The sequence below is a fragment of the Grammomys surdaster genome, unplaced genomic scaffold (genome assembly GCF_004785775.1).
Source record: "Grammomys surdaster isolate TR1022 unplaced genomic scaffold, NIH_TR_1.0 374, whole genome shotgun sequence".
NCBI classification, from domain to species: domain Eukaryota; kingdom Metazoa; phylum Chordata; class Mammalia; order Rodentia; family Muridae; genus Grammomys; species Grammomys surdaster.
In genome coordinates, this window is record NW_021604793.1 from 534,929 (window position 1) to 561,904 (window position 26,976).

Sequence of the window (26,976 nt, forward strand, 5' to 3'; positions counted from 1 at the left end):
CCTGGGGTGGGGGAGTCTTAGAGGGAGGCTGATCTAGCAGAAGGTGGAGCAGAAAGGAGAGTGGGCTGGATAAAGACAGGCAGGACCTAGAAGGAGTCCCATCTGCTAAGCACTGCTCATGGGCTGAACTATCAAGAAGTACAGGTCAGAAGGATCGGATAGTGGCGGTGCCGCCACCCGTGCCCCTACACATACCACAGACGCAGAGGTTGAGGCTGAGACGCTAAGGAGAAACCAACTTTGCAAAATGTCACACAGGTAGCAAACAGCTGGGCTGTAATGCAAATCCAAGTCAGCTTCCTCCCAAAATCGATAATCTCTCCAGTATCTCAGAGAGGAAGGAGCCAGACAGGAAGAAACATGAAGGAAGATGGTTTCTGCTCCTTTGGAAAACCCAGGGACCATTGTGTCGTTGTGATGACTACATGTCACGCTAGGTATCCATCTTGGTTCCAATAGCTATTTGTCTTTTGACTTACCAGAAAGGTAAGTTCCTAATAACTCTGACACACTGGCCTCCACCCAGAAGCATACATCTGTACTTGTTTTGCTATAATTGGTATTTGCTGTTGTTGTTGTTGTTGATGATTTTGTTTTTCTCTAATATTCTTGTGCAGACATTCAAGGACTATTAGAGGTCTCCTTTGAGTGGCAGTCTCTATTTTGGCTCAGAGATCGCTGTCCTGCCACCAGTATCAGTAATTTTTTTTTTGGTTTTTTTCGAGACAGGGTTTCTCTGTATAGCCCTGGCTGTCCTGGAACTCACTCTGTAGACCAGGCTAGCCTCGAACTCAGAAATCCGCCTGCCTCTGTCTCCCAAGTGCTGGGATTAAAGGCGTGCGCCACCACCGCCCGGCCCAGTATCAATAAATTTAACTAATTATAATCTGGATTGAACCGAGGTCTTTTCCCAGAAGTCTCGAACTCCTAACACTACCACTGCTAAATTACTTGGACTCTGAAGCCAATCTGCCTGAGTTTAAAATCCTGGCTCTCTCTCTGCTAGCAGGAAGTAGTAAAACTCTAATCCAGGGTTTCACAAACCTGTGAGTCACGACCCCATAGGAGTTGAACAACACTTTCACAGGGATTGCCTAAGACCATCAGAAATATCAGATATTTGCATTATGATTCGTAACAGTAGCAAAGATTGCGGTTATGAAGTAGCAATGAAAACAATTTTGGTTGGGGTCACCACAGCATGTGGAACCGGATTAAGGGGTCATGACGTTCGAATGGGGAGAACTTCCTATGGCTGCTATTTTATCTGCACTCAGATCACCCATAAAAATAAGATGGTGTCTATTTAAGAGACCGTCTGGTACGATAAGAATGGGGGTTAGGGGAGGGAGAGGATACAGCTCAGTGTTAAGATGCCCACCCAGCTTTCAAGAGACCTTAGGTTTGGTCTCTATCACTGAGAAGGGAGAGGCAGCATCTGTAGGAATGAGGCATCTAGGAGAGAAGAGGTAGAGACTTTAAGGGTCTAGACAGTTGGCAAGTTAGAGAGAAAAAGATGGCTAGGTCTGGAGGTGCCACTGGGGTTCCAGGAGGCAGGACAGAGGTGAGTCTGGGAGAGAGTGGAGCAATAGCATCTGGGGGTGAGAGGCAGAATAGCACCTATGGGGAGAATGGGTTATGTGGGACTTTTCCCTGAACCACAGTTGACCATTGAGAGCGCTGCTTTTCAATGCTTGTAGAGGTTTCCTACAGGAAGCAGTATTCCCGGTGAACTGGGACAAGTCCTGTTGGCTCCCCTGCTATTGTCACAGAGCAAAAGTATTCCAATCATAGATGGATGCTTCTGAAAGGGAAGTTATGCTGGGAGAGACTGGAGGGGAGGCCTCTGGATGAGCCTTAGCTGGCTCCAGGCTAAGGGATAGACAGACCTTCAGCCCTTCCCCCTCAACCGATGGTAACCATGGCAATGCCCTCTTTTCCCCTGGCCCTGTGGTTTCCTCTAAATCTTCTTTCACTTTCTTCTTCTGCTTTTACCCCCTCCTCTTCTTGCCTCCCCTGTCCCACACCCACCTCCTTCCCACAGCTCAGGTCACAGATGAAGAGGGCCAGGAACAAGGTAAGGAAAGCCCTGTCCCGGGGGCTCAGTGGGGGCTGTAGGGGAAGTCACAGAGAGCAAGGGACAGTGGCCGAGGGCAATGGTCTTCCAAAGGGGTGGGGCAGAATGAAGGCCTGCAGAAGAACATTAGGAGACAAAATGACCAGAGGGCTGTAGAAGAGGTGGAGGTTGCAGGGTGAAGAGAAGCCACCAAGGAGTAGGTCATAAGGTAAGAGTGTGGTCACCAAAGATGGGAGAGGCCCCTGAAGAGTCAGTTCAACACTGAGCCAAGAGTAGTGTCACTGGGCCTGTGATCCAGCACTCAGGAGGTCTAGGGAGGAGGATTATGAGTTGGAGGCCAGGTTGAGTTCCAGGTTCAGTTGAGACCCTTTCTCAAACAAACAAACTCTAAAAACACTGTAGCCTAAGTGTGCTGCTGGTCTTCCAGGCCCAGGAACAACTTGCGAAACAAATGGCAGCTCAGATTGTTGCCCAGTAGGCAAACACATATCTAACCATCCCAAACACACACCTAGGCGTAGTAGCATGAACCCATAGGATCCCAGCGAAGGCAAGAAGTCACTGGTGACTGAGGGAGGCCATTCGATAGCTCCCACGGCTTGTTGCAGCCCTCCCTTGCCACCACCCAGATCATACTTGGTATTTTCTCTGCTCCTCTAAGAAAACTATAAAGTCCATTAGCAGCTCTACTACCGGGCCCAGCTCCTTCTCCAGTTCTGCAGGTCACTTCTCCCCCACACACCCACCCCCGCCTTCCCCTGACTCCGGTGACTTTAGTGGGATCCACACCCGATTGAGTTTCCAGCACTTTATTTTGCAAAAATAGAAAACTCAGCAATATGCGAACAGCGGGATAGGAGATGTAAACAGAGGGGAGGGGACAGCACCCTAACCCCCCAGAGAAAAGGGGGAGCCTGCAGGAATCTTATTTGGCAGCTAAATATAAACTGGGGGCTTGGGGAAAGGAAAGAGGGGGTCACAGAGGCCCTGGGCTCCCCCTCCCAAGACCCCTGGAGGAAGGGGTCATTCCAGGGTGTAAACAAAAGCTAATAAATAAATAGAGGCTTCCTCTGGGTCTGGGTGGGATCAGCTAAGCAGCATCTCCCCTCCCTGGGGCCAAGCTGCTCTGGGGGGGTCAAGGGTAGAAGGCACTAGGAGAGGGACCCCTGGCCCCTCTGTAGTGTAGGAGGGCCCTGCCTGATGGCTGAGATGAGGGCAGAAGGCCAAGGCACAAGACAAGAGTAAGGGAGAGGCTTATAAAATGGAGGGCCCAGGATGAGTGCTGTACTTCAGCAGAGGTACAGAACTGGGCTCACATTTCTCCCTTCCCCCTCAGGCCCCACCCAAGAAATACAGGCCCCAGCCTGTCCCTACACCTGGCAGGAGGATTAGGATGGGGCACAGAAGACACTGAGCGTGGCAGGTTCATCACACAGCGTCAGGCGCTCAGGGTGGGGCACAAGGGTGGGCTCAGCCCTCCCTGAAGGCCCCCCTTTTGGTCTCTAGTGTTCCTGTTTGCTCCCAGAGGCCCAAAGCACCTGGTAGAGGAAAGGGCTGTGGGAAGGCGGGGCTTCCTCTTGCGTGGGGAGCCTGTGGCCTGAATCCGAAAGGCAGTGCTGAGATTTTAGAGTCTAGACCCAGGCTCAACCCTTCTCCAGCTCTTCTGGTAGGTGCACGGCAGTCCCTTGGGACTGTAGAGGGAGCTGTTTAGAACAGGACAGGGATGAACACAGGCACCCCTAGAAACTTTGGCAAAACAATGAGCTCATTGAAAGAGTGGGGAGTGGGCGGGGCAGGTCCTCCCCCAGTCACTGGCGGTATCTGGGAAATGGTCAGTCTGCTGCCTGGGGCCCAACCCCACAGTGGGGTAGGTCAGGGGCCCTGGTCAGGTTGGGGACTTTGGCCCCTTTTGCCCTGGCTCCCTGGAGCTTCATCCTCACTGGAAGCCTTGGGGTTGGGGCCAGGCTTGGAGGAGTCGTCCTCAAACATCTCAGGGTTCTCCAGCATCTCTCGGATCAAGGGGGGCATCGGGCCTGGAATCTCCATCTTCAGGGTTATAGCCCTTTCTGCTCCTACAGAGAGAAGCAAAGAGGATTGGAAGAGCATGGGTAGAGGCCCGCCCTTCACCTCAAAGGTGCTCCCAGCTCAGACCTGCCACTTCTGGTGAGACTTCACCCTCTCCCTTCCTGTGATGCTCCCTGGGTGATCCCACCCTGCCTTGAACTTCACCTAACCTGAACTTCACCTAACCTGCTGCCTGTCTCCATCTATCCTTCTTTCTTTTTTTCTTTCTTTCTTTTTTTTTTTTTTTGTTTTGTTTTTCGAGACAGGGTTTCTCTGTATAGTCCTGGCTGTCCTGGAACTCACTCTGTAGACCAGGATGGCCTGGAACTCAGAAATCCGCCTGCCTCTGCCTCCCAAGTGCTGGGATTAAAGGCGTGTGCCACCACCGCCCGGCATCAAGGCCAGTTCTTAATAACTTTTATGACAATGTTTATCAAATACTCATGATGCTACAAGCACTGTGATGGTGGAAATGTCCAGGCTAGCCTTGAACACATGAACTCAAAGTAAACCTCCTGCCTCAGCTTCCCTAGTACTGAAATGACATGCATGAACCACCCACCATGGATGGCTTTAATTCTCATCTCTAAGTATACAAGGTAGTGTAGTCACTTAGTCCTTACAAGCCTCTGAGGCAGGACAAGTTTAGCCCGTCTAGTTTCCAAACAGAAAAAATAAGGCATAAAAAGTAAAGGAGGGTGGACTGTCACTCAGAGCATTTGTCTAGTGTATGGATGGCATGGGGTTCCACCCCCAGCAACACACACACACACACACACACACACACACACACACACACACACACACCACACACACGGCAGTAGCCAAACCAAAACAGAAAAGAATTTATCCCAAATCACAAAAAAAATCTGCCCATTAGGATGTAGTGGTCGTCGGGCAGTGGTGGCGCATGCCTTTAATCCCAGCACTTGGGAGGCAGAGGCAGGCGGATTTCTGAGTTCAAGGCCAGCCTGGTCTACAGAGTGAGTTCCAGGACAGCCAGGGCTACACAGAGAAACCCTGTCTCAAAAAAACAAAAAAAAAGAGAAAAGGATGTAGTCGTCAAGAAGCCAGGACTCCATGGAGGTCACTAGATTTTCAGTTCCTTTCTCTCCCTGTCGCCGCCTGTCAACCTGTGTGACTCAGGAGACCTGCAGATCTGGGGAGGGAGAGGGAGTTGACTCAGAACTAACCCTTAGTGCTGATGCCCCGGAGGTCCGTGATTTTCATAAGCATCCTTGGAAACATGTAGGGTTGGCTGGGTCTCCGTCGCCGGGCATAAAGCCTCAGGGCTTCCAGCAGGGGCTCCTGCAGCTTGTCCACCTTCTCTGGTTCTTCCAGGTCCATTCGGTCTATACAACGACAATGGATGAGACAGCGTAGGACACAGTGACAGGCGGCTGACGCCTGACAGACCTGACTCTGAGGGCCTCAAAGCCAAAGTGTCTCATCAATTCTTTACTCCTATTGCTGAGCCCTCCAGGTTATCTCCCTTGACGTAAGGCCCTGTGTTTACCCCTCAGCAAGAAGGTTGTTCTAGGATATCGCTACATCTAAATTCCTATCTCAGCATTGCACCCAGGGCTTCTGAGTTCTCTGGACTCTGCCTCCGTTTTCTCTCAGCTTGGTTAGCCAGAAAGGCTATACATAAGCTGGGAAGTCTGTAGGATATGGTCAATGAGAACAATCCCAAGGGAAAAGACCCTAAGCTCCGCCTCCTGGCCAGAGAGTAAGTGTGGATGTGTCTGGTGGGAGAGGGAGCCCATGCTGACGCCAGGGGGCGCCGTCGCACCTCCACAGATGAGGCAGATAGCACTAAGCAGCCCAGTCTCCGTGTCATCCATCTCCAGGGGCAGGAGCTGCCCAGCAAAGGCAAAGACGAGGTCTGTAAGGGGCCCAAAGCCAGCATTGTGCATCTGGGTTCGGTTCAGGGTCAGCCCATCCGAGAATGTCATGGTGTCTTGCTCTGGGGTATACCTTGTACAGATCCGCAGCATCTGGAGGTTGGGGGTAAGGACAATGGTTAGTACTGCCCCTGAGGAAGGATTCCTAAGTAATTTGGTTCCCAGTAAGTAAAGCCTGAACCTGAGGAGTAAGGCAGAGAGGTGGGACTCTGGGTTTGGAAAGGGGAGGCTAGGCAAACCAGGAGGCAACAGCTAAGACAAAAACACCTAAGGGTCAAAGTGGTCCAGAACTCATCCGCCTAACTCACTAGGATGTCCAGACAGGCAGCTTTGAGCAGTGTGATCTGGTCGGCAATGCTGAGCCCTGTAAACCCAGGCAGCCTCTTCGCGAACTCCACAATCTTGATGATGCATTTGGTGGCCAGCTCACTGAACTTGTCCCACAGCCCCAGGTCCAGCTGCACCCGGTGATCTGCGCTGGAGTTCTGCAGGGGAAGAAATGAGATGTGAAGCCTCCCCCTGGGCATTCTCCCCACGGCCCTGCCTGTGCCTGGGGCACATGGCACCCTCGCCCAGACTCTGCCCACTCCTCACCGTGGTGTACTTGCCCAGCTGGCAGAGCGAGGGGAAAGTCTCCTGGTGGGCTTTGCTGACCTTGGTGATGAGCTCCTCTAACTGGGGGCTCAGTTCGTAGCTGTCAGGCGAGCCCTCCTCCTTTACCTCCTTTTTCTTCTTGTTCCGGTCGTTCCTTACCGCTTGAGGTTGGAGGCAAAGAGAAGGATCAGGACCCTCAGATTCTCCTTCTGGGTATCCTGTCTCATCCTAGCTTAATGGGCTCAGTTCTCACTAAGAATTTATATTAGTGCCTTAGTTTCCCCCTGTGCTACATAAGCTCCTGTTTGCAGGCTGGCTTGCCCCAGCCCCACCCAGAGCATACAGCCATGCTCCCTCCCCAGGCCAATTCGGCTCCATCCTGCCCTTCCGGTTGCCCTGCAGGAGATGGGGGTTGGAGGGGGGCAGGATATGCAGGCAGGATATCCACTTATAGCCTTGGCAGCACAATGGTGGGGGGGAGTGTGGAAAGGAGGGGACAGCTCAGAGCCATCTCAGGATCTGTCCGGTGAAAGAACGGGAGAGGGAAAGGATGAGCCCAACCCTCCCTCCTGCTTCACTAAACAGAAGAGAAACCCTTAGTGCCGGGTTTCAGAAGAATGGTCTAGAGAGGGCACGATGATAAAACGCTGTATGTAGCCTACAAGGTGAAGGAAGCTAATCTAATGGGAATGGTCTTGGAGAAGAAAGCAGTTACAGGGCAGGCTAGGTCTCAGTGTCAGGAAAGCTGGATGGCAAAGGGGACAATCACACCATAGGACAGGACAGAGGAGAGCCTACCTTCCTTGGACATGCCCACTTCAAAACACTTTTGTAGCCGGCAGTACTGGCACCGATTCCTGGTTACCTTGTTGATGATACAGTTTTTGTCACGGTGACATGTATACACCATGTTTTTCTGGATGCTACGTCTGAAGAAGCCCTGAATTTGGGAGCAGGAGCATTACTAAACAGGGTGCTGAGAACAGCAATATTTATCAAACAAAACAAGTAGCCCTAGCTAGACCTGACCAGTCTAGTTTCTTGTTTGTTTGGGGCGCATGGTGCATGTGTGTGTGTGCATGTTCATGTGCATGTGCGTGCATGCATTCGTGTGTGAGCAAACCTTCTGAACACTATGCAAGCATTCTACCACTGAGCCAGGTCCCCAGCACCTCACCCAATCAGTTAATCATCTATGCCCAAAGCAGTCCCTCATCCCACACAGACAAAAATAGTCATGTGAACACAGCACGTGGGTCCCCCACCTTTAAAAAAAAAAAAACATATATTTTTGTTTGTTTGTTTTTTGTTTGTTTGTTTTTCAAGACAGGGTTTCTCTGTTAGCCCTGGCTGTCCTGGAACTCACTCTGTAGACCAGGCTGGCCTCAAACTCAGAAATCCACCTGCCTCTGCCTCCCAAGTGCTGGGATTAAAGGCATGCGCCACCACTGCCTGGCATTAAAATATTTTTTATTTATCTATTCATTTATTCATTAATTTTTGGTTCTTCAAGACAGGGTTCCTTTGTGTAGCCCTGGCTGTCCTGGAATAAGCTCCATAGACCAGGCTGGCCTTGAACTCACAGAGATCTGCCTGCCTCTGAGAGCATTGGCACTAGAGGGTCTCTGATGTGTAGATGAATTCTCAAGTATGCTAAGCAAGCATTCTACCTACTTAGCTACATTCCCAGCCTTTCGTTCTCATCTCTGATCATACGCCCAGGCAACCCTGAGTCCTAAACTCATCCACCCCACCACATACGCACCTTGCAGCCTTCACACGAGCTGACCCCATAGTGGTAGCCGGAAGATTTGTCATTGCATACAAAGCATGGCTTATAGACCCGAGGAGGTGGTGGGGGTGAGGGAGAGCTGGGCACCATCTCCTCCGAGCTGGTGCTCTGTGTCTCCACCGCTGAAGGAAAAGCAGCATAAGAAGATCAGCAGAAGCACCCTCATCCCATGGTCTCTCTTTCTTGGGACCTGCTGGTGACCACTCTTGTCACTCTTGTACACAAGCCCTTACCAGGTTCTCCCTGGAAAGCCCAGACCACCACTCTCTGTAGCTTGTTGGGATCTCAGGCCCCACCACCGACCCCCTCTCAACCCTGTCAGGACAATTCTTCTACATTAAGGTCCAATTCTGCAAATTGCAGGCCAAAGCCAACCTAGGAGTTAACTTCTCTGCTTCTATTCCATAAAGTTGAAGATTGGTTGGGACTCAGCAGGTAAGAGCACCAGCGGCTCTTCCAGAGGACCAGGGTTCGATTCTCAGCATCTACATAGTAGTCTATGACCATCTGTAAAGCCAGTTCTAGAGGAACCACTTCCCTCTCCTGGCTTCCGTGGGCGTCAAGCACAAAAATGGCACACAAAAATACATACAGACAGAACACTATACACATTTAAAGACGGGCTGCATACAGCTGAACAGTTAGGGCTCAATCCTGACTCTGGTAACCCCAGAGTTCCTCTGGAAGCAGTTGGGGGAGGGGGTAGCAGATGCAGAGGCAAATAAATGGGGCAGTTACAGGCTGCCTACAGCAGGCACCTGGCTGAATGACTTAATTTAAGTCACTCCTGAAAGGCCTTTCAGGTCAGAAGGGGTGTTAGCTGACAGGGGAACCAAGGCTCTCAGATGCTCTGACCATAGCTACGTGGCCTTTAGTGAGAGAAACTGTGGAGGATTCACTCAGGTCCTTAGGTCCAGGAGCAGTTTGGGGTGTAGCAGAGAGTCAGGTGACACTGGGTAAACAGAGCTGAGGGGGAAGGGAGCTAGCTGCCCCAGACCCTTTCAGAGCCTGTCTCCACTCCTGAACTGCTTCAGAAAACAGTAATTGTAGTTTATATGGAGTCCTAGCCTAAGCCCAGAGTAAGGGGAACCCACGCTTTATACTGGAGGCTGCTGAATACAAGCCTGCCACAGGCTCGGTGACTGTGGGGTTCACCCCCAGAGGCTCAGGACATTTGAAAATCATGTAGGACCTGCTGCCCACATTTGGAAGTGGTTGGAGAAAAAAAAAATATCCTGAGGACCTCCAGCGTCCTTTGAACACATCCATGTGCGTCCTTCCTCCCGCGCCACGTAACCCACCTGATCACAAGTCCATTCGACCCAAGGTAGTGAGAGGACAGAGCCCATAGGTTGGGGGTTCCAGACCAGCTCCACCACCTTACAAAGAGGGAAGCCCTCTGCACCCACCCCACCCCCACACACTCAATTAGCATAAGAATCCTGCTGGAGTTAGATTCCCCCTCAGAAGAAAGGGGGCGGAAGGGTGCAGGGAGTTTATTCAAAACTGGGGGTGGGGTTGCCTGAATGGTAGGTGCTGGGAGGTTTGGGGAAAGACTGGAAGGCCTTTTGGGCCCTCACTTTCGGCCCATCCTGGGGTCCCCAGGGCATGTGCCTGACCCACGGGCCTGTGCGTGGGGTGGTACTCTTTCCTACACCGACGCCCTCCCTACCCACAGAGCGCTGCCTCATTTCCTCATTTCCTCTCTTGCGCAAGGGCTGGGTGCGGTCAGGCTGGCATGGGCCAGGCAGCACCAGCCAATTATAAGACGGAGGCCCCGAAGAGCCTGCCCTTGGGCAGCCTTTCCCATCTTAGTGGCACCGTCATCCTCTCTCGGACACCTCTCTGGCACACACACACACCCCTCCAGTATCCGAAAATGCTATGCTATGGCTCTGAGGTCACTGTGGGTGGAGGGCGCTGCAAAGCTAGCAGGGTCTTCTGGGACACCCGGGGATCCCCTTCTCCAACCCTGAGCTGGGAGGCTGCTCCTGGCTAGGCAGGGGCCCCTGCTGAGGAGGAGGGGGTGGGCTCGGGGTTTTCTCCTTTTAAAGCCCAAATTGCTGAAATTGAGGAAATTCCTGGCCAGGCTGAGCGGAGCTTCAAACAAACTCTTTATAACCCGCTGTAAACGCTCCCAGCTGCAAGGCCCAGCGCTTGAGTTGCCTGGGCTCACAATCTAGCACACAATCTCCTAGAAGACACACACTTTTGTAGGGTAACATCACACCGACACAAAAGCTGGCTGACTTACAGCGGGCACTGCCTTAGCCTGGGCCGGACCTTTAAGCAGAGGAACTCGCAGAGTTCGAGCCACACGTACTCCATGTTGGTGGATAACAAGTCACAAAGCTACGAGCTAAACAGCCCTACTACCAAACACCACATTCGGTCAGCAAAACGCCAGGACACCACAGTCTCCATCCAAATGCCACTAACACACAATCTGGTTCTACTCCAAACCACCTTCTCTCTCTGAGTGCGGAAGGGAGTATATAGCTGGTTCTGTGTATCCATTACTGGCCAAACTTACTGGCTCAAACAGAAATGCAAAAATATTGAACTACCAAGCCCAAAATGTCTCCAGAGGCCTAAATAGGAATATATATAGTCCCTGCCCAGGATCCCTATAGCCAACACTCCCCTCCCCCGCCCCCAGATATTTCTAACTCAGATGCCAGCCAATGTGCCCAAATAGTTCTCCATTGTACTGGGCATGGCAAGGTTAAGAATTCATAGAAATGTGGTGCAATGTACTAGTTCCATCTTCAGCCTTTAAATAGTACATCGATTCTTATTCCCACCCAACCCCAAAGTACTGTCTGTCTCCTGTTTGATACCTCCCTTTCCACTATCCCAGTTGTTAAAATCTGAGAGCTCGGCCCTGGAAAAAAAAAAAAAAATCTGAACTTGTAAACAGCGCTGCCGAGTGCCAAGGAGCGAGGCGCGTTGGCGGGGGCTCAGTGACCCGGCGTGCGCACTCCCCCAGCGCCAGCTACCCCGCCCGCTGCCCGCCCCTTCCCAGCGTGCCCCCGAGCCTAGGTCTGCAGTCATCCGTACCCAGACTGCGAGCGCAGTGCCAACCCCCAGTAAATTTGGAGGGTGTTCCAGGCTCCTCTCTCAGCCCCTTCCAACAGCCCACCCCCGCCAGGCACTGTGGCCCAGGCTTCAAAGCCGCTTCTCATCTGGACTTTATTTTTACTGCCTCCCCGTCCCCAGCTTTTTATTGCAGCTCTGGAAAGGGGTTCCAGGGCCCCTTGCCTGGCATCTCCCATTACGCGGTGGGGGGGGAAGATGGATATTTGGGGGCCTCAGGATTATTATCCCCTACCAGCTGTGACTTCCAGACCCCCCCCACACACACACACACTCCATACACTTGGCTTTAAACTTTTCGCTTCCTGCTTAAGTGGTGTTGGAGCCGGAGAAAAAGCCATCTGTCAAGACAACTGAATACATATACACTTCCAGGGGTGGTTGTTGTTGTTGTTGTTTAGTGATGATGAACACAGAATCCAGCTTCCTCACTCTTCCGTGCACACCCCTTGCACCCCAAAGCAGAGCACACAGGATGCACTCTAGGACACAGCACTTTCCAAAAAACGCCCCCGCAGCCACGCAAGGCACACGCCCTCCCGGCCTCACGCCACAAACATCCCCACATTGGACCACGAATATCTGACAACCTAGGCGGAGGGTGACAGTGCATGGAAAGACCACTACTCCACACCCACGTCTCCTAGGTTTGCACAAGCCAGGGATTCACACGCTCTGCATTTTTTTTTTTAACGCTCCCAACTTCCCTCATGGACTTCATAAACGCTACCCACAGCGCTGGATACCATATCCCTCCGAAACTAAGGCCTGGAGGACACACTAGCAACATACATCGGTCTCTCACCCAGGGACTCTGGAGTGGCATCAACCAAAGCCCTAACTAAACACCCACCATAAAAACCACATACGCTCCAAACACTGCAGCACACACGCAAAAGAGACGACGGACTCTGGAGGCCCTCATGTTTAAAGGGCCAGTACCTCACATAGAAAGGACCAGAATACCCTCTTGCGCCCCGGTCCCAAACTTAACACACGGAAATAGTAAGCACCAACCTCTCGTGCACCCAATACCCGATCTCCGAGCAAGAATACCTACATTGTAGACTGGCAGGCTGTGCCCAGGCAAAAGACTCAAGTCCGGCGAAACAGGAGCTGCCAGTGGCTCTGCGTAGCAAGCCGGCCCCGGGCCCGGCCGCCCCATACAGCCGTCGCGGACCCGGGACAAACGATTCCATGCAGTCGTACATCGCGACCCGGCTTGGAGAGAAACTGGGTGCTAGAACACCAAGGACCCGCAGCCCATTCCCCCTCCTCCCCCCGCAGCGCCCCGCTCCTGGAGGGGGGAGGGGGAGGGCTAGCATAGGGCGCTGAGATGCATGGGGGGTAAGGGGTGGGCGGGGAAGAGGGGGATCCCCAGCAAGGGAAAGGGACTGGGCGGGGCGCGAAGGCGAAGCTGTAGCTTCTGCCTCCGTCTGCCTCACTTAGGGTGCCTAGGCAGCTAGCTCTGTGGAGACCTTTTGTAAAAGCAGAGCCTAGAGGGATGGGGGTGGGGCCTGGAGAGCGAAAGGGGCCGGGCACCAAGATGAGCAGAGCTGGGAGTGGAGCACATACACATACACATACACATACGTCTACTAGCTGAGCGGCGCACGCGCTTGCTCAGGCATACATCTGTGCAAGCGTTTATCTTGGCAGGCACCACAAATTTGCAAACGTGCAACAGTGCACACGCATATCTGCACGCACATAAATTCATAGGTGCAAGAATGTGTGCAAATACACCTGGCTCAGGAAAAAAATGCTTGCAACCATGCTCTCTCGACAACCTGGAGGTCTGAACACATTTGCACTTAGGCGCGTGCCCAGGTGGAGATTGGGGGAAGGAGTGAAGGAATCAAATATGCGCATTTCCTTTCACTGCGTTTTCCCCCTCCCTTCAACCCTTTCTTCCACATACAAGTCAACACAAGCAAGGGTGTTAAGAATGGCTGCGTAGAGGGGAACCTTGAGATGCCCTGCGCTACGCAGCTCTCCAGACCCGTAGGACCTGCGTTACCTCCACCCCCCTCATTCCCAGGCCCGACTCCTCCTTCTTCCTTCTCGCGCGCGCGCGCGCTTCTGAGCTGAATACTACATTCCTGCGGCTCAGTGCGCGCTGCCGCCTCCTTCCTTCCCGATCTTCCCACCCCCGGTCCAAGGGCCAAAGCGCGCTCCCGCGGTGAACTCTCCGGGAACCCCCCTCGGGGCGGGTGGCCGGGCGCGCTCACCTCCTCCTGACCCGGCCCCGCCCCACCCCGCCCAGGCCGTCGCCAGCTCCGCAGCGGAGTCCCCCCCCCCGCCCCCCTCCAGCGCAGCGGAGTCTACCCCTCCTAGCTCCGGCTATCCTTCCTCTGCCGAGGGCTGGGCCGCCTCCCTCAAAGTCCCCAAAGCTCTATCCCGCGACTGACACTCCCAAAGTGCCCCGGCTACCTCCCTCATTGCCCTCTCCCAGAACCTGACTTCAGTTTTAGAACACAAACTGCCCCCTAAACTGTCCCTACAGTACCAAACTGCGACTCAGACGAAACTGATCCCTCCCAATGACAACTGCCCCCACCCCGAGTTTCCACTGTGCTAAGGGCTGCCCCCTCCACACTCTTCGCAGTAACTGCCCTGCTGGTCATTCACTCACATCAGGGTCATTTATACCCCACCATAGGAAATAGCTGCCCCTCCCTCAGTGCCACCTCCAGTGCCCCCCTGGGCACTCAAGGGAGGGGGTTGGCCACGTCAGAAGTTTGCCCTTGCCTGGCCGCGTCGAATCCGGGACCCTGGCCCCGGGACAACGCCAGTGGCGGCGACTCCCGGAAACCGCCCCCTCCCCCGCGCCCCGCCCGCCCGCCGGCCGCCCGACCGCCCGACCGCCCGGCGGGCCGGCCCAGCCGGCTCTGTCAGCGCGGCTCACACGGGGAGCGCCCGGGAGCGGGAGCGGCGCCCGGCCCGACCCCTTCCCCCGCCCGGCTGCTGTGGCTGAGCCAGGGCGGGGCGCACTTTTCTAAGAATCTGCTGTACTGAGTCGGGGTCGCACTGGGGTGCTGAGAGAGTGGGGCGCCTGTTGGAAGAATAAAAAGCAGGAAGGGGTGCCAGAGTAGGCAAAGAAGGCGGGAACGGGGGAGGGGAACTGGAGGCTGCCAGGGACTCAGGGGGCAGGGCTGGAGAGGAGGGGCTGAAATGCGGATGGCGATGGTGGGCTGGGGTGGACCGGCAAACTGGGAGCTTGAAGCAGGCACGAAGAGGAAGACAAGACCTTTCTAACCTAATGTGAACTTTCCCATAATGTCCAATACTCCATTTCTGAATCCCACCTTACCACCCACCCCGCAACCAAAACAAAACAGAAAAGAAAGTCCGGGGCTAAGTGACTTAACTGGACTAGAACTAGAGAAAAAAAGTAGAAAATGAAGGGTAACCCCCCAAAAAATAAGGAAAAAAGAGCCTTGACGAGTCAACTTCAAGCTTGAAGTTCCCCTTCCCCCTCTGAAATCTGAAAGGTCCCAATTAAGTCAGGCCTGCCTGGTTGGTAATTAGAACCAGAAGTGGCCAGGCCACAGGGAGGGGGTTGGGAGGAGGGCACGAGAGTTGGGGGAGGGCTCCAGGAAGCCATGAGTTCTCAAAAGTCACCCCTTTTCTCTTCACCAGATGCACCCCAGTCCTCATCACCCCCATCTGTGCCTGCTTTGAGTACTCTGCCCGGAAAGTGTGCATTAAGGTATACACCAGGCATTAAGGTATCAGACCAACCTATGCCATCAGCCCCAGCCCTTGTTCAAAACACAGCACAGTCCTGGTTAGAAAGCAAAATTGGGGGAATCTGGTGCCCCTCTTTTCCCCAAAGCACCCCCCACCCTTATTGCAGCAATTAGACCCATTAGCCTCTAGCATTTCATGGGAACCAGATGTTCCCCACCAGCCTTGGTAGGGGTATGAAGGGGGGCTGGTGCCTGACTCGCCCCCTTCCCTGTGATCCCCACCACCAGGGTGCACCCCCCTCCCAGCTAGATCCTAGAAAAGCTATGGTCCCAGGGGTAAAGAATGTGCCCCTCCCCCACTGAGAAGGCCAATAGCACTCAGGCTTCTAGCCTGGTCACCCCTTAGAGTTCTACCGGTCCCTGGCAAAAAATGTGAGTTTGGCCTGGACTGGGCTGGAGAAGCCGGACAGCTAAATCCTCTCTCTTACTACCTCTATGTGAGGTTTGAGGATCTCACTGGCTTGGAGTTCTCCCTGCTTAATAACACTCCTTTTCTTCCAAAAATCTCACTCTAAAAACTGAAGGGGTATTTCAAACCAAAGTAGGCCCCGCCCAAAAGGGTAAGTCCTAAAGGGATAGGTCCCACCTGAGGAGCTCTGGGAGGGGTCTTCCGAAGACAAGGAGGGGGTGGCAGAGGAAGGTGTGAAAGAGAGGGTGAGGCCCAAAGCAAGGATGTGAGGCGCTCTTGGCAGGATGGGGGCTGGGACAGGGTAGGGGGCCAGAAGAGGGGGGGTGCCGCCTGGGCCCCAGCAGCGGCGGCAAGCTCGGCTCCCCCCGCCGGAGAGGTTTCCTGTTGCAATCAAAGCCCCGTTTGTGTCGGCCTGGAGCTGGAGTTGGAGCCGGAGGAGGAGGAGAGACTGGGAGGGGAGGGGAAAGAGGCAGCCACTGGGGGTTTTTCCTGGAGGAGACTTCGCTGCCGCCTGCTTGCCACCCTCAACTGCCACAAGCTTTCTTTCCTTACTTCTTTTCCCTAACGCCTGGCTCCTCTCTGGGTCTGCACCTGCATAGCTGCCCTTCTGGATTAGGTCTGGACATCTCCAGTTGAAATCCTTTTCTCCTTGTGGCAGCCTGCTCCCAGTGTCCCCAACTAACTTAGTATGGGTACAACTTGGGCTACCTGCCCACAGACACTGGTCCCACGATCATAGTGGTTATTACCACCACAATATTTGAAGGACAAATTGAGCCAGGTCTTCAAGACCAGAGTATCCTTTCTCTGCTGACACACTCTGTCCCTGTAATCTGAAAAAGCAAATATACTACACATCGGTGTTCGTGAGAGATACACAGAGGTACGGACTGTTAGTACACTTGGCCTTTCGTTCACACTGCACGCTCGCGTACATACACACGGGTGCCCGTGCGTGTGCACTCCCTCTGTTTCCACACACCCCACCCCCCCCCCCCCCGCACACAGGTCTATGCTTGCCTAGCTCAGCTGCACATGCTCCCCTAGCCTCTCCCCTCCTCCACGACAGAGTTCTAAGATACCTTGCCTCACCCACTGAGGGCCCCAGGAGAGCCTCAAGAGGTGGAGCAAGACTTCTTCTCACCAAGGATATCCCCAAGGTGCCAGGGGCTGCTTCTTCAATATTATCCAAAAAAAAAAAAAAAAAACCCAAGGAGAAGCTCCAGGCCCCTCCTTAAATCATCCCCTCTTATCCTGAGAAAGAGGGTGGTACACTGAATAAGAGGATGTAATGAGACACAGAGGCTCACAGTGTAGGTGAGTATAGGTGTGTCCTCAGATTTATGGCTCTGATCCACCCCTCCTATTTATGGTTAGATAGCTACAGCCAAACAGGGACAGCGGATCAAAGCAAAGGAGAGATGCCACTCTCTCTCCCATCCTTTGGTTGGTTACTCTACCACCAAAAGAGGGTCCCCTAAACTCCAGGATTCCTTCTTCCCTTAGGCTGGACTCCCCACCCCAAGCACACTGTCTGGACCTAGGCCTTTCCCTCCTCCCTACCCGATCTGCTACCTCCCTGCCCGGGCCTGTCCCTCCATGCTAGCCCGCCGCACCCTCCTCAGCTGTCTTCCCTGGTGCTGGCTCTTCTTTTGGAGTTCTCCTTCCAGACACCATCCTTCAGGGCGACCTCTGAGGATGGGGCTCAGCCTGCCACTTTCGATACCTTGACCTCACTTTGAACCCTGACCTCCATCTCCATGTATCTAGAATACAGGAACACAAGGAGACTTTCACTGGGTACCAGCCATGTCTCTCGGCATTCTTCCTACCACCAGCCTTTCCCTTCTTCCTTTCTGTTTGTTTGTTTGTTTGTTTGGACACAGGGTTTCTCTATATAGCCCTGGCTGTCCTGGAACTCACTCTGTAGACCAGGCTGGCCTCAGAGTGGTTTCGAACTCAGAAATCCACCTGCCTCTGCCTCCCAAGTGCTGGGATTAAAGGCGTGTGCCACCACTCCCCAGCCCCCTTCTTCCTTTCTGACTTTGGCTCCTTTAGTTACCTCCCTCAGAACCTGGGGAAACCGAGTCGGAAGAGATCAGGTGGTATGATTCCCTGCAAAAAATACATTCATGGGAGTTGAGGCTTATTCCCACTGCCTGGTGCTGGGCAGCTTCACAGAATGACCCTCGGGAAGAGGGAGTCCAGCTGAAGTTTCCAAACACTCACCCTGCATGCCACACTGTAACCCCCGTTGTATTACAGCCACACCACAGGCAACTCCTACCAAACGTCAGCAGCCCTACAAATTCTTGATAATCAGTCCTGATTCTTCATAGTTTTTGTTGCATACACTGGAGTTCTCTGTAGGAGGAGTCTCGGAGATGCCATGTACACACACACGACACATGATCCAGGAGACACACACACACTCCAGATAAGCATACTTTTTCCAGTCTAGTCACCCCTATATACGAAGCCTTCCAGGTGTCCCTGCTTTGCCTTAAAGGCCCTCCTCCTCTTTTGCTCAGCCTCACAGATACATCTTTGCTGTTGTTGCTGCTGCTGTTGTTCTTTGAAACAGGTTTCTCTGTGTAGACCAGGCTGGTCTCAAACTCAAGAGATCCCTGCCTCTGCCTTGTGTGAGTGCTAGAATTAAAAGTGTGAACTGTCGGGCTGGAGAGATGGCTCAGTGGTTAAGAGCACCGACTGCTCTTCCAGAGGTCCTGAGTTCAATTCCCAGCAACCACATGGTGGCTCACAACCATCTGTAATGGGATCTGATGCCCTCATCTGGTGTGTCTGATCACAGCAACTGTGTACTCACATTCATAAAATAAATAAATCTAAAAAAAAAAAAAAAAAAAAAAAAAATATGAACTGTGATGATAAAAAATGTGTGTTCACCTTTCTTTTTCTGTCTCTATTCCCCACCTTCTCCCCCATAAAGCTTCCGCTTCACCTCTTTATGCTCTGGCCCTGTATACACAGAGCCCTGTGCCAGAAACTGGGGTCCGAGGCTCCCTAACACACCCCTGCCTGTCATGTCCTGGTCAGGAGCCAATCACTAAGTGGGCAAAGAAGGGTTCCAGAAGGAGAAGGGAAGCTCAGGTCTTACTTTGCTAGCAGCATTGAAATGCTTAACCTAAAGAGGGCAGGCCCCAGGACAAGCAGGGATCTGCATGTGGGGACTATTCCAGACCTGGAGGGAGGGGAGGAGTCCAAAAACATGTGGCTAAGAGAGAAGATGCTCCTGAGTAACCCTTGATGTGTTGTGGACCAAGAGCCACCTCTTTTTCACCGGGCTATTTCTGTCCTCAGAACCTGTAAGCATTTTCCCAGTCCCACATGTCTTTACGCACCGCACCGGGCACTAAGATTCCTTCCTAGTTGCAGCCTTAGAACCCCACCGCCCTTCTTCATCACAGGGCCAGCTGACTGACTGACTTCTCAGATTCTCTAGTCCCCCGTCTGCCCTTCCCACCACCCCCAACCAGAGGCAGCTTTGAAGGACGCCAGATGCATAACCATGCTCCGGTGTCCACAGGACTGTGTTCCCTTCTTTGCTGAGTGGCCCAGGAGGCAGTTTTAGGCTCTCTACTTTGAGCTCATACATGAACAGAAATACCATCCATAGATACTATCCTCAAACTACATCTAACTTCACCCCCAAAGTTCCCTCCCTCCCCACCTTTCCAACAAGGGTCACCCCCTACCCATCTGCCCTCATTTCTCCCCAAGACCCATGAGACTCACAGAGAGAAGCCATCTCCTTGGGGAGGTCAGGCTGGCCCAGGCCCCGGAAGCTAGGGCTCAGCATATCAAACGGTGGCGACCCTCTGAGTGCACCTGGGAAGGCGAACGGGAAACCTGCTCCTGGGTAACCAGATCCAGGCCCCAGGGCACCGGGCGCAAAGAGTCGTTCCTTATTGGTGGCCATGGTAGCTTTGATGTGGGACTCCCTTGGACTCTGCAGTGGGCGGGGGTGGTCTTCAGCTGCAGCCCCCGCCCATGCCCACTGCCCTGGCCTGGGAGGCTCCGTGCCCACCCTGCCTGGCCTGCCCACTGGCTCTCCAAAGTCCTAGAGAGAGGGAGAGATAAAGGAAAAGACACATGAGATGACCGACAATCACCGTGTGGACCGCCGTGCAGCCCAAGGATGTGAGGGTCCGTCCTTCCATTACTCCTACTACCCTGGATTGGGCACTTGCAATTCCATAGTGGGCAGGGCAGAAAGTGGTACAGATTCTGAGAAATTCCTCGGTTTAGGTTCAGGGAAGGATAAACTGAGGTTCTAAGGTCAATGGCGATTTGAGATCTTTTGGTGAGGTTCCTGGATGGAAGTATCACAGCTGGACCAGACATCTGCTCTAACACCTGTCCTGCAGACACTTAGTCTGGGCAATTTATAACTCAGTGGTGGGTCACTTGCTTAGCATGTAACAAGTGAAGGTTATGGGTTCGATACCTAGAACCACGGAAAAAAAAAATTTTAAGCTAAGCAGCTACACCTTTACCCTGAATACCTTTGATCCCAGCACCCATGAGACAGAGGCAGGCAGTCCTCTCAAGAGTTTGAGGCCAAGCCAGGCCTACACAGTAAGACTTTGCCAAAATGATAATAATTAATAATAATAAATAATAATTAAACACATTTTAAAAATAAATTAATTCAAACTCTTACTACCGTGGTGGCGTGGTGGCAGCAAGCAAATGTCTCTGCTGTAACTTCTGAGTCTTATACGGCTTTGGAGGGTACGGTGTACTAGTTACATAGAGACTCCCTGAGCTGATACCCCCACTTGCTGGCTTGGGGAGATGGGAGGAATTATTCGATGTTCCTGTGCCTCTGTTTCTTCACCTACCATTTGAGAATAACAGGACCCACCAGTTGGTAAAGTTGTTTGGTGGACTCACTAATTCATCATGCATGGAGTGTTTAGGATGAAGTAGGGCACACGCTAAATGCTATGTCAAAATCTCATACTCCGTACTTCCCGCGTGCCTTTTAATTATCATTTGCTTTCTCTGTCTTCCTAGGTACTCCATGTTTCCCCTCCCCACTCTTCCTCTGTCACCAACCATCCCACAGTCAGCCTACACTGCCTATGCTCTCTGCACAGGCAAAGCCCTACTAGGAGAGAATTGAGAATCATAGCATCAGACAAGGCTCCTTGTCCTCAGTCCACATTGCTGCTCCTTCTTCTTCTTCTCTCTCTGGACTCCTAAAAACTCTCCCTATATTCTTTCCCCCTCTCAGACTTAGCTTCCCTTGACCCCTGATGGAGGAAAGGGAAATCCAGGTTCCGCACACCATCATGTGGTAGCCAAGGGAAAAGTCCTTAATCAGGATCTCCAGAACCACCTACCACTCTGAAGGTCAATGGGAGTGCAGCTCCCAGACTGAATGCAAGTGGGCAGAAGACCACAGTGAGCGCACAGGTGGGTCTCCTAACACTCATCTCCACACCCCTGCCCATTAGAAACTTTCCAGGACCAGCATCTCTTCCTGTGTCTTTTGTACCTCTGCTTTTTTCCCTCTTTCTCTCTTCTCTCTCAACCTCCAGACTCCTAGGAATAAACCTGTAAAGGAGACTCTAATCCTCACTAGGTACCTCCAATAGGCCCAGAACCCTCCAACTCTACCCTACTGTCCCCAGAGTCCTACAGTATTAACTCCAGGATCCTTCCCTTAGTCCATAAGGTCCTCATCCCAAGTTAAACTCAGGTGGATCCAGGAGTCCAGGGCCCCCTAGGCCCTTGGGCCATAGCTCAACAGGCTGGGCTACATTCCAGGTGGATTAACCCCTCCAATGCCAAGAGTGACTGGCTGGTAGAGCAACCCCCAACCCCGATCTTCCCCAGATTCTGCTTAGATTGGAAATAGGCTCTCTGTTCCAGCCATCCTTGTCTTGGCATCTTACCTACAGATGGGAAACAGACCTCTAGGGTAGGGCAAGACTTCAACAGGAGGTAAGTGAGAGGAGGGGGTTTTCAGGCTCCTGGTCTTCACCAAGGGACATTATAAGCAAAGGACAAATCTCCCTGACCTCCGTCCTCAACTACTTGGGAGGTGAGGTTTGGAGGTGAAGACGGTAACAAGGATTCCTCTCTCTTAAGTCTGGTGTCTCTGGGAAGGGGGGAAGGGGGCACACTTCACAATTCCAGGTAGAAGAGAATAAGACAGGGCAGAGTCAAAGGGGATCCTAAATAAGGCTTCAACTGTCTCGGTTCTTTGTAGGGCCTGCAGAAGACAGAGAACGCTTCCCTCTTCCCAAGATGCCACCTCAGATGATGTGGCCTAGAAGACGGGCAACTGACTTGGGAAAAGGGTTCTTACAAAGCTTCTCTTAGAGATGAGGTGGAATTGAAGGGAGGGCATGGATGAAGGGGGCTGCCGGATGGAGGGGGGCGTCTCCCTGCTGCCCTGCCCGCTCCAGAGTCTGGAACAAAGCTGCTCTTGTCAGCTGCTCTCCACCCGCCGCCCCCCTCCCCTCTGTATAAACACGACCACCTTTTTCCATGACCCCATCTCCAGAATGGGCGGAGAACCCAGGCATCCTTTGCTTTAGCCTGAGCCCCCAAGTCTGCTCCCCGGGAGGCAGCAGCGAACCTAGCTTCCCTGGCTCTGTGCCGTTGTTGGGGGGAGTCTAGACCCTTGATTCTTCACCTTGAATCCTCAGGTGCCCCTCCCTCTACCCCACTGGCCCCAGGGAGGGGCAGTACCCAGGAGGCAGGCAGGCAATGCCAGTGGAATGTGTGTGGGCATCAGAGGGCACGGGCAGGGTGGGGCCGAGGGGGGAACTGGAGGTGCCAGTTAGGTGGCTTTCTGAGCCAGAGGTGGGGGTGTGCCGGGGTTGGGGGGGCGTGTCCAGTGCTGCCTACCAGCTCTAAGCCACTCTGTGTGTGTGTGTGTGTGTGTGTGTGTGTGTGTGTGTGTGTATTGGGATACCCAAGCTCCGAGCACCCTGAACACACACACTTCCCTTAACCCCCCTCCAAGTCTTCTCCTTACTGACAATGGCTGTGGTCCTCAACTCCCAACTCTGTACCTGAAGAATGACCATAAAGACAGGAGCCTCAGATTTGAGGAATAGGATCCCAACTGCCCAAGGCTTAAACCCTACCAGAGGGAATTATATGAGCGTTTTTGTCCTTGAGTCCCCTCCCAGAGTCAAACATCCCTGCTGCTCTATCCCCGTGACCACCAACTAAGCATATTCTTACCCTCTGGCCTCTGCAGAGATTCCCTCCTACATACTGGGCCAGGCTGAAGTGAGGAACCTGGTGGAAACAGCTGAAAACGGAGAGAGGCGCTGTCAGTGGCACTCCAGGACTGGAGTTCTCCTGAACCTGTCCAGGACAGCTAAACTCTACCTTTGTTCCATTGGAGCCTCCCCTCAAGAATATTCTAAAAGTGCTCCCCTTCATTGGTTCACTTGTGCAGTTAGGGGTAGGTCAGAGAGAATCCAGAGTCTGCAGTCCAAACTCCACAGACCACTTTACCCACCTAGACACTGCCAGGACCACTTGCTAGACCTTTCCTGGTCGCTCTGCAGAGCCCTGCCATTCCACTGGAGAAAGGATACTTGGACCATCAGATTCACCCTTCAGTACCCCCCAGTAGAAGAATGCCATCCTTTCCCAAAGGAGGAAAGCCCGTCTTCTCTGACATTCCGAGTACAGGAAGATAGGTTCGCTTGCTCAAGACTTTCCTAAATGCTCTCCTTCAATACTCACCAAAATCAAGGGCAGATAACTCGGCCCATCCTCTGTCTAAAAATCTTCCCTTTCCCTTCCCAGGTCTGACCCCTAACTTGGGGCAGGAAGCCTCCTCGCAAGCCCGGCTAACAGCTTGGCCACCCCCAGAGGGAAAGGATCCCAAGGCTCCCGACGCCCTCGCCCCTGGCTCATTTCAGCAGAGGACCCCGGCGTCCGGGGCCGGAGGGCGGGCGGGCGAGCCGGCTTCCCCGCCTGACTCACCTGGAGGGGAGGGCGGGGGAAAGAAGGCCGCAGAGCCCCGAGGTCCCGGCGTCGGGCGGTCTCGGGGATGGAGCGCCGCGGTGTTAGTGACTCGCAGTAATGGGGGGCTTCAGGGGGGCACGGCTCTAGGCTGGGACAATCCCGGGGCCTCTCGGAGCCCGCCCGCCCACGTGACCGCCCCAAAATATCCGACACATTTTCTCCCAAACCGCACACTGACTCCGCAGGCGGGGACACGGAAAATATTTTCTTTCTTTTTCTCCCTCCCTACCCCCCCACCTCCCTCCCTGCCTGGCTCCCTCCTCCCCCTCCCGCCCTCGCTCCTCCCTCCCCTGCCGCCTGCCCCTGCCCGGCTCCCTCCTCGGTGCCCTGGGGCTGGGGGGGGGTGGTTGAGGGGGGGACTGGGCGGGGCGGCCCAGGACGCCTGGGTCTCTGCCCCTCCCATTTGCTAGGCTTCCGTGGCTCCATCCCCGGGAGGCCGGGCAGAGCTGGCAGAGGTCAGTGTCTTGGGCTCTGCGATGCCAACCCTTTCTCTCTGGCGCTATCCCCCTTCCAGCTATTTGGGGAGACTGAGTTGTCTTTGGCCACGCTGTATTCTGCCAGGCCGGTCTCTGGTACCTCCCAGGGTAGGCAATGAGGGACGTGGACACTCCCAGGACGTGGAGTGATGGGGCAAGAGTATACCAGAGGAGAAGGCACTGTCCTCTTTTTTTAGTTAACCTCCACCTGCAAGTCAAAGCAGTCTCCCTTCCCCTGGCCTTCTCTGTCCTATGGCCTTGGAGCAAACTGGTTTAACTAGTGGGGGTTATGAGAGTGCTGCGAATTGGGTTCACAGACCTCCTCCCTCTCAACTCTGCCTGCAGTCAGCTCCAGGAGTTAAAGCGCGTGGGTCTCTCGCTGCCAATATCGTCCCCACCTTTAGGCTTGGATTTAGAGGGGGAGAGGCTGGCTGGGAGGAGGGCTGAAAGAACTTTAGGGAGGAGGGGGGATGGGAGGAGCCTTGCGCTGGGTGTGAGGGAGAAAGCCCAGGCGAGGGTGTGTGTCTGGCTCAGCCAGCGAGGCCTGCCTGGCTGCCTGGTAGATGCGCCACGAATGTTGTTGACACTGGGTCTCTCTAGAAGACCAAAGTCTGTGTCTTAATAGGATAGTTCTCTGACTCCAAACAAACCAAGGCTGAAAGGCTCTCAAACCTAGAGAGAGGGAAGCCAGTAGTTTGGTTTTATACTGCAGAGCCAGAGAAAAGTGAAGTCCTATGCATAGAACAGAAGCACTCCCACAGGGATGGTCACGGCTCCAGAAGAAAGATCATTGGACGGGCTGGGCTAGGTACTAGCCCAAAGGATCATCCCCAGCAACCTCCCAGAGTGGCCAGCACCTGGGGAATGGGTCACATTTTCCACCTTGGAATTACTCAGCTCTGGTCTTGCTGTCACCCTAGGGGCCAGGCATCCCCCTCCTGGGAAAGACTTTTTTGGGTAGCCATTACCAGCTGGAGGAGAAAGGGGGAAGAAGAGGCAATCCCAGGAGACTAGAGACGTCATGGGGGAGGAGGGGGGCGCAGACAACCTCTGCCTTTCACTCCAGGGCTGGGAATAGGTACTCCAGGGTCCCGTCCCCAGGTGGCCTGACTGCTGTTGACTTTGCCGGTTACCCTGGGAGCAGCCCTTAGCAGTGTGGGAGGGGTGTGTGTCGGGGAGTTGGACCCTGGCATTCAGGCTGGGGTGGGATACTGAGCTGCCTGTGTGGCAGGGATCCTGCCAGGAGGCTGCAAAGTTAACCCCTCCTGCCCTGCCCTGGTGGTGGCTGGCGGAAGGAGGGGCGGGCCCAGCTGCGGTTTGGGAATGTGGCCCTAATCCCCCTCCCCACCCCACCCCAGCACATCTGTAGTTGGTTTACAGTGAATGACTCTCCTGTCCTCATGAACCGGGCTTGGGCACCATTCCCTTCCTGCCCAGGCACTGGGACATAGACCCAGTCACCACCCTGCTCGGCTCTCTCCACTGGCTCTTCCTTAGAGGATCTCAGGATCTCAGGGACTTGACCCAGAGCATTGGAACTCTGAGACTGGAGCTTTGGGTAGCAGATGGAGATGGAGCAGTTCATGGGATGGGGGTGGGGGGCAAACATGGGAGAGCATCCAAGAGGACAGTAAGCCTTAAGTTCCATTGTTTTCCTGTTCCCTTTGTCTTGATCTGTCCATATGTCTCTGTCTGTGGTGGGTAGTTTGTTCATTTTTTATCCATCCTGGTTACTAAAACTACTTCCTTGAAACTTCCTTGTTCCAGCCTATGACTGGAGTGGGAAGTAGGGGGAGGGAGGGGGGATGCTCTCCAAGAATACTTGCCCTGTACCAACCCCTCTCATCAGTTAATTGTCTCTGCCGCTCACCAAACCTAACCACTAGAGTTGTACGCAGAAGCAGTTAGCCACAACAGACAGGGCCTGGAGACAGAGGCCTTAATCCCAGCTACTCAGGAGGCTGTAGCATGAGGGCCCTCATGAAAGTAGAGAACTTCTGTACAGCAAAAGAGACTGGTAATCAACCAAGTGGAGAGACGGCCACAGAGCAGCAGGAAAGTCTTTGCCAGCCGTGTGTCTAACGAGTGATAGCTAGAGAAAGAAACCAACAGTGAACGGGCTGAAGAAATAAAGAGGCTGCTCTCGAAAGACAAATACAAATGGCCAAGAAACACTGGAAAATATGTTCAAAGAAATGCAAATCCAGTGTGCATTGAAATCTCTTCCCACTCCCATCTCCTTGGGGCAGGAGAGAGGGCTCTGCAGTTAAGACCACTTTTTGGTCTTGCAGAGGACCTGGGTTCGGTTTCCAGCACATCTCTGCCATCTTATAATCTCCTTGTGGATCAGGATTTGGGTGCACAGACAGACAGACAGACAAGACAGTCATGTACATAAAATAAAATTAAGGAAAAAGTGGTCTGGCTAGGTCAGTGCTTGGGTATAGCACTTGACTAGCAATATAAAGTCCTAGGCTTAGGTCCCAGTAGTGTAAAAATTAATAGACCCAGCAGATAGGGAAAAAAAGCACGAGTTCAAATGTTTCCACCACCACCACCACTCCCCATCTTGCAACTGAGTCACATTCTGTTTCTCTCTATCCCAGTGAAGGGGACTCTGCTCCCTTTTCTTTCCCCAGGGTAAAGTCAGCTTCTAGGTTTCGCTGTATGTATAGGTGCTTTGCTTGCTCATTGTGGCAGTTCAGAGAAGTGATATCCTGAGGGTCCTAGGGTCCATGCTTCCTCCATTGCTACCCTTGCTTTTTAATATTTATTTTATGAGTGTGT

At 53.4% G+C, this 26,976-nt stretch overlaps 1 protein-coding gene across 2 annotated transcripts; it reads right to left on the reverse strand.

Annotated features, from left to right (window-relative positions):
* Positions 1 to 2,870: 2,870 nt before the first annotated feature.
* Positions 2,871 to 23,953, reverse strand: Rarg (retinoic acid receptor gamma). 2 transcript variants are annotated; one of them, XM_028781102.1, is made up of 10 exons: positions 23,672 to 23,953; positions 22,916 to 22,985; positions 19,445 to 19,769; positions 8,405 to 8,553; positions 7,438 to 7,579; positions 6,640 to 6,800; positions 6,354 to 6,530; positions 5,934 to 6,138; positions 5,335 to 5,493; positions 2,871 to 4,149 (listed from the first exon to the last, which is right to left on the reverse strand). In XM_028781102.1, exons 3-10 carry the CDS (start codon positions 19,626 to 19,628, stop codon positions 3,950 to 3,952), a joined length of 1,377 nt encoding a protein of 458 aa, XP_028636935.1. In that variant the 5' UTR covers positions 19,629 to 19,769; positions 22,916 to 22,985; positions 23,672 to 23,953; the 3' UTR covers positions 2,871 to 3,949. The 2 variants fall into 2 exon arrangements, with proteins under 2 accessions (XP_028636935.1, XP_028636936.1); XM_028781103.1 differs by lacking the exons at positions 19,445 to 19,769; positions 22,916 to 22,985; positions 23,672 to 23,953 and adding an exon at positions 12,588 to 13,178.
* Positions 23,954 to 26,976: the final 3,023 nt, after the last annotated feature.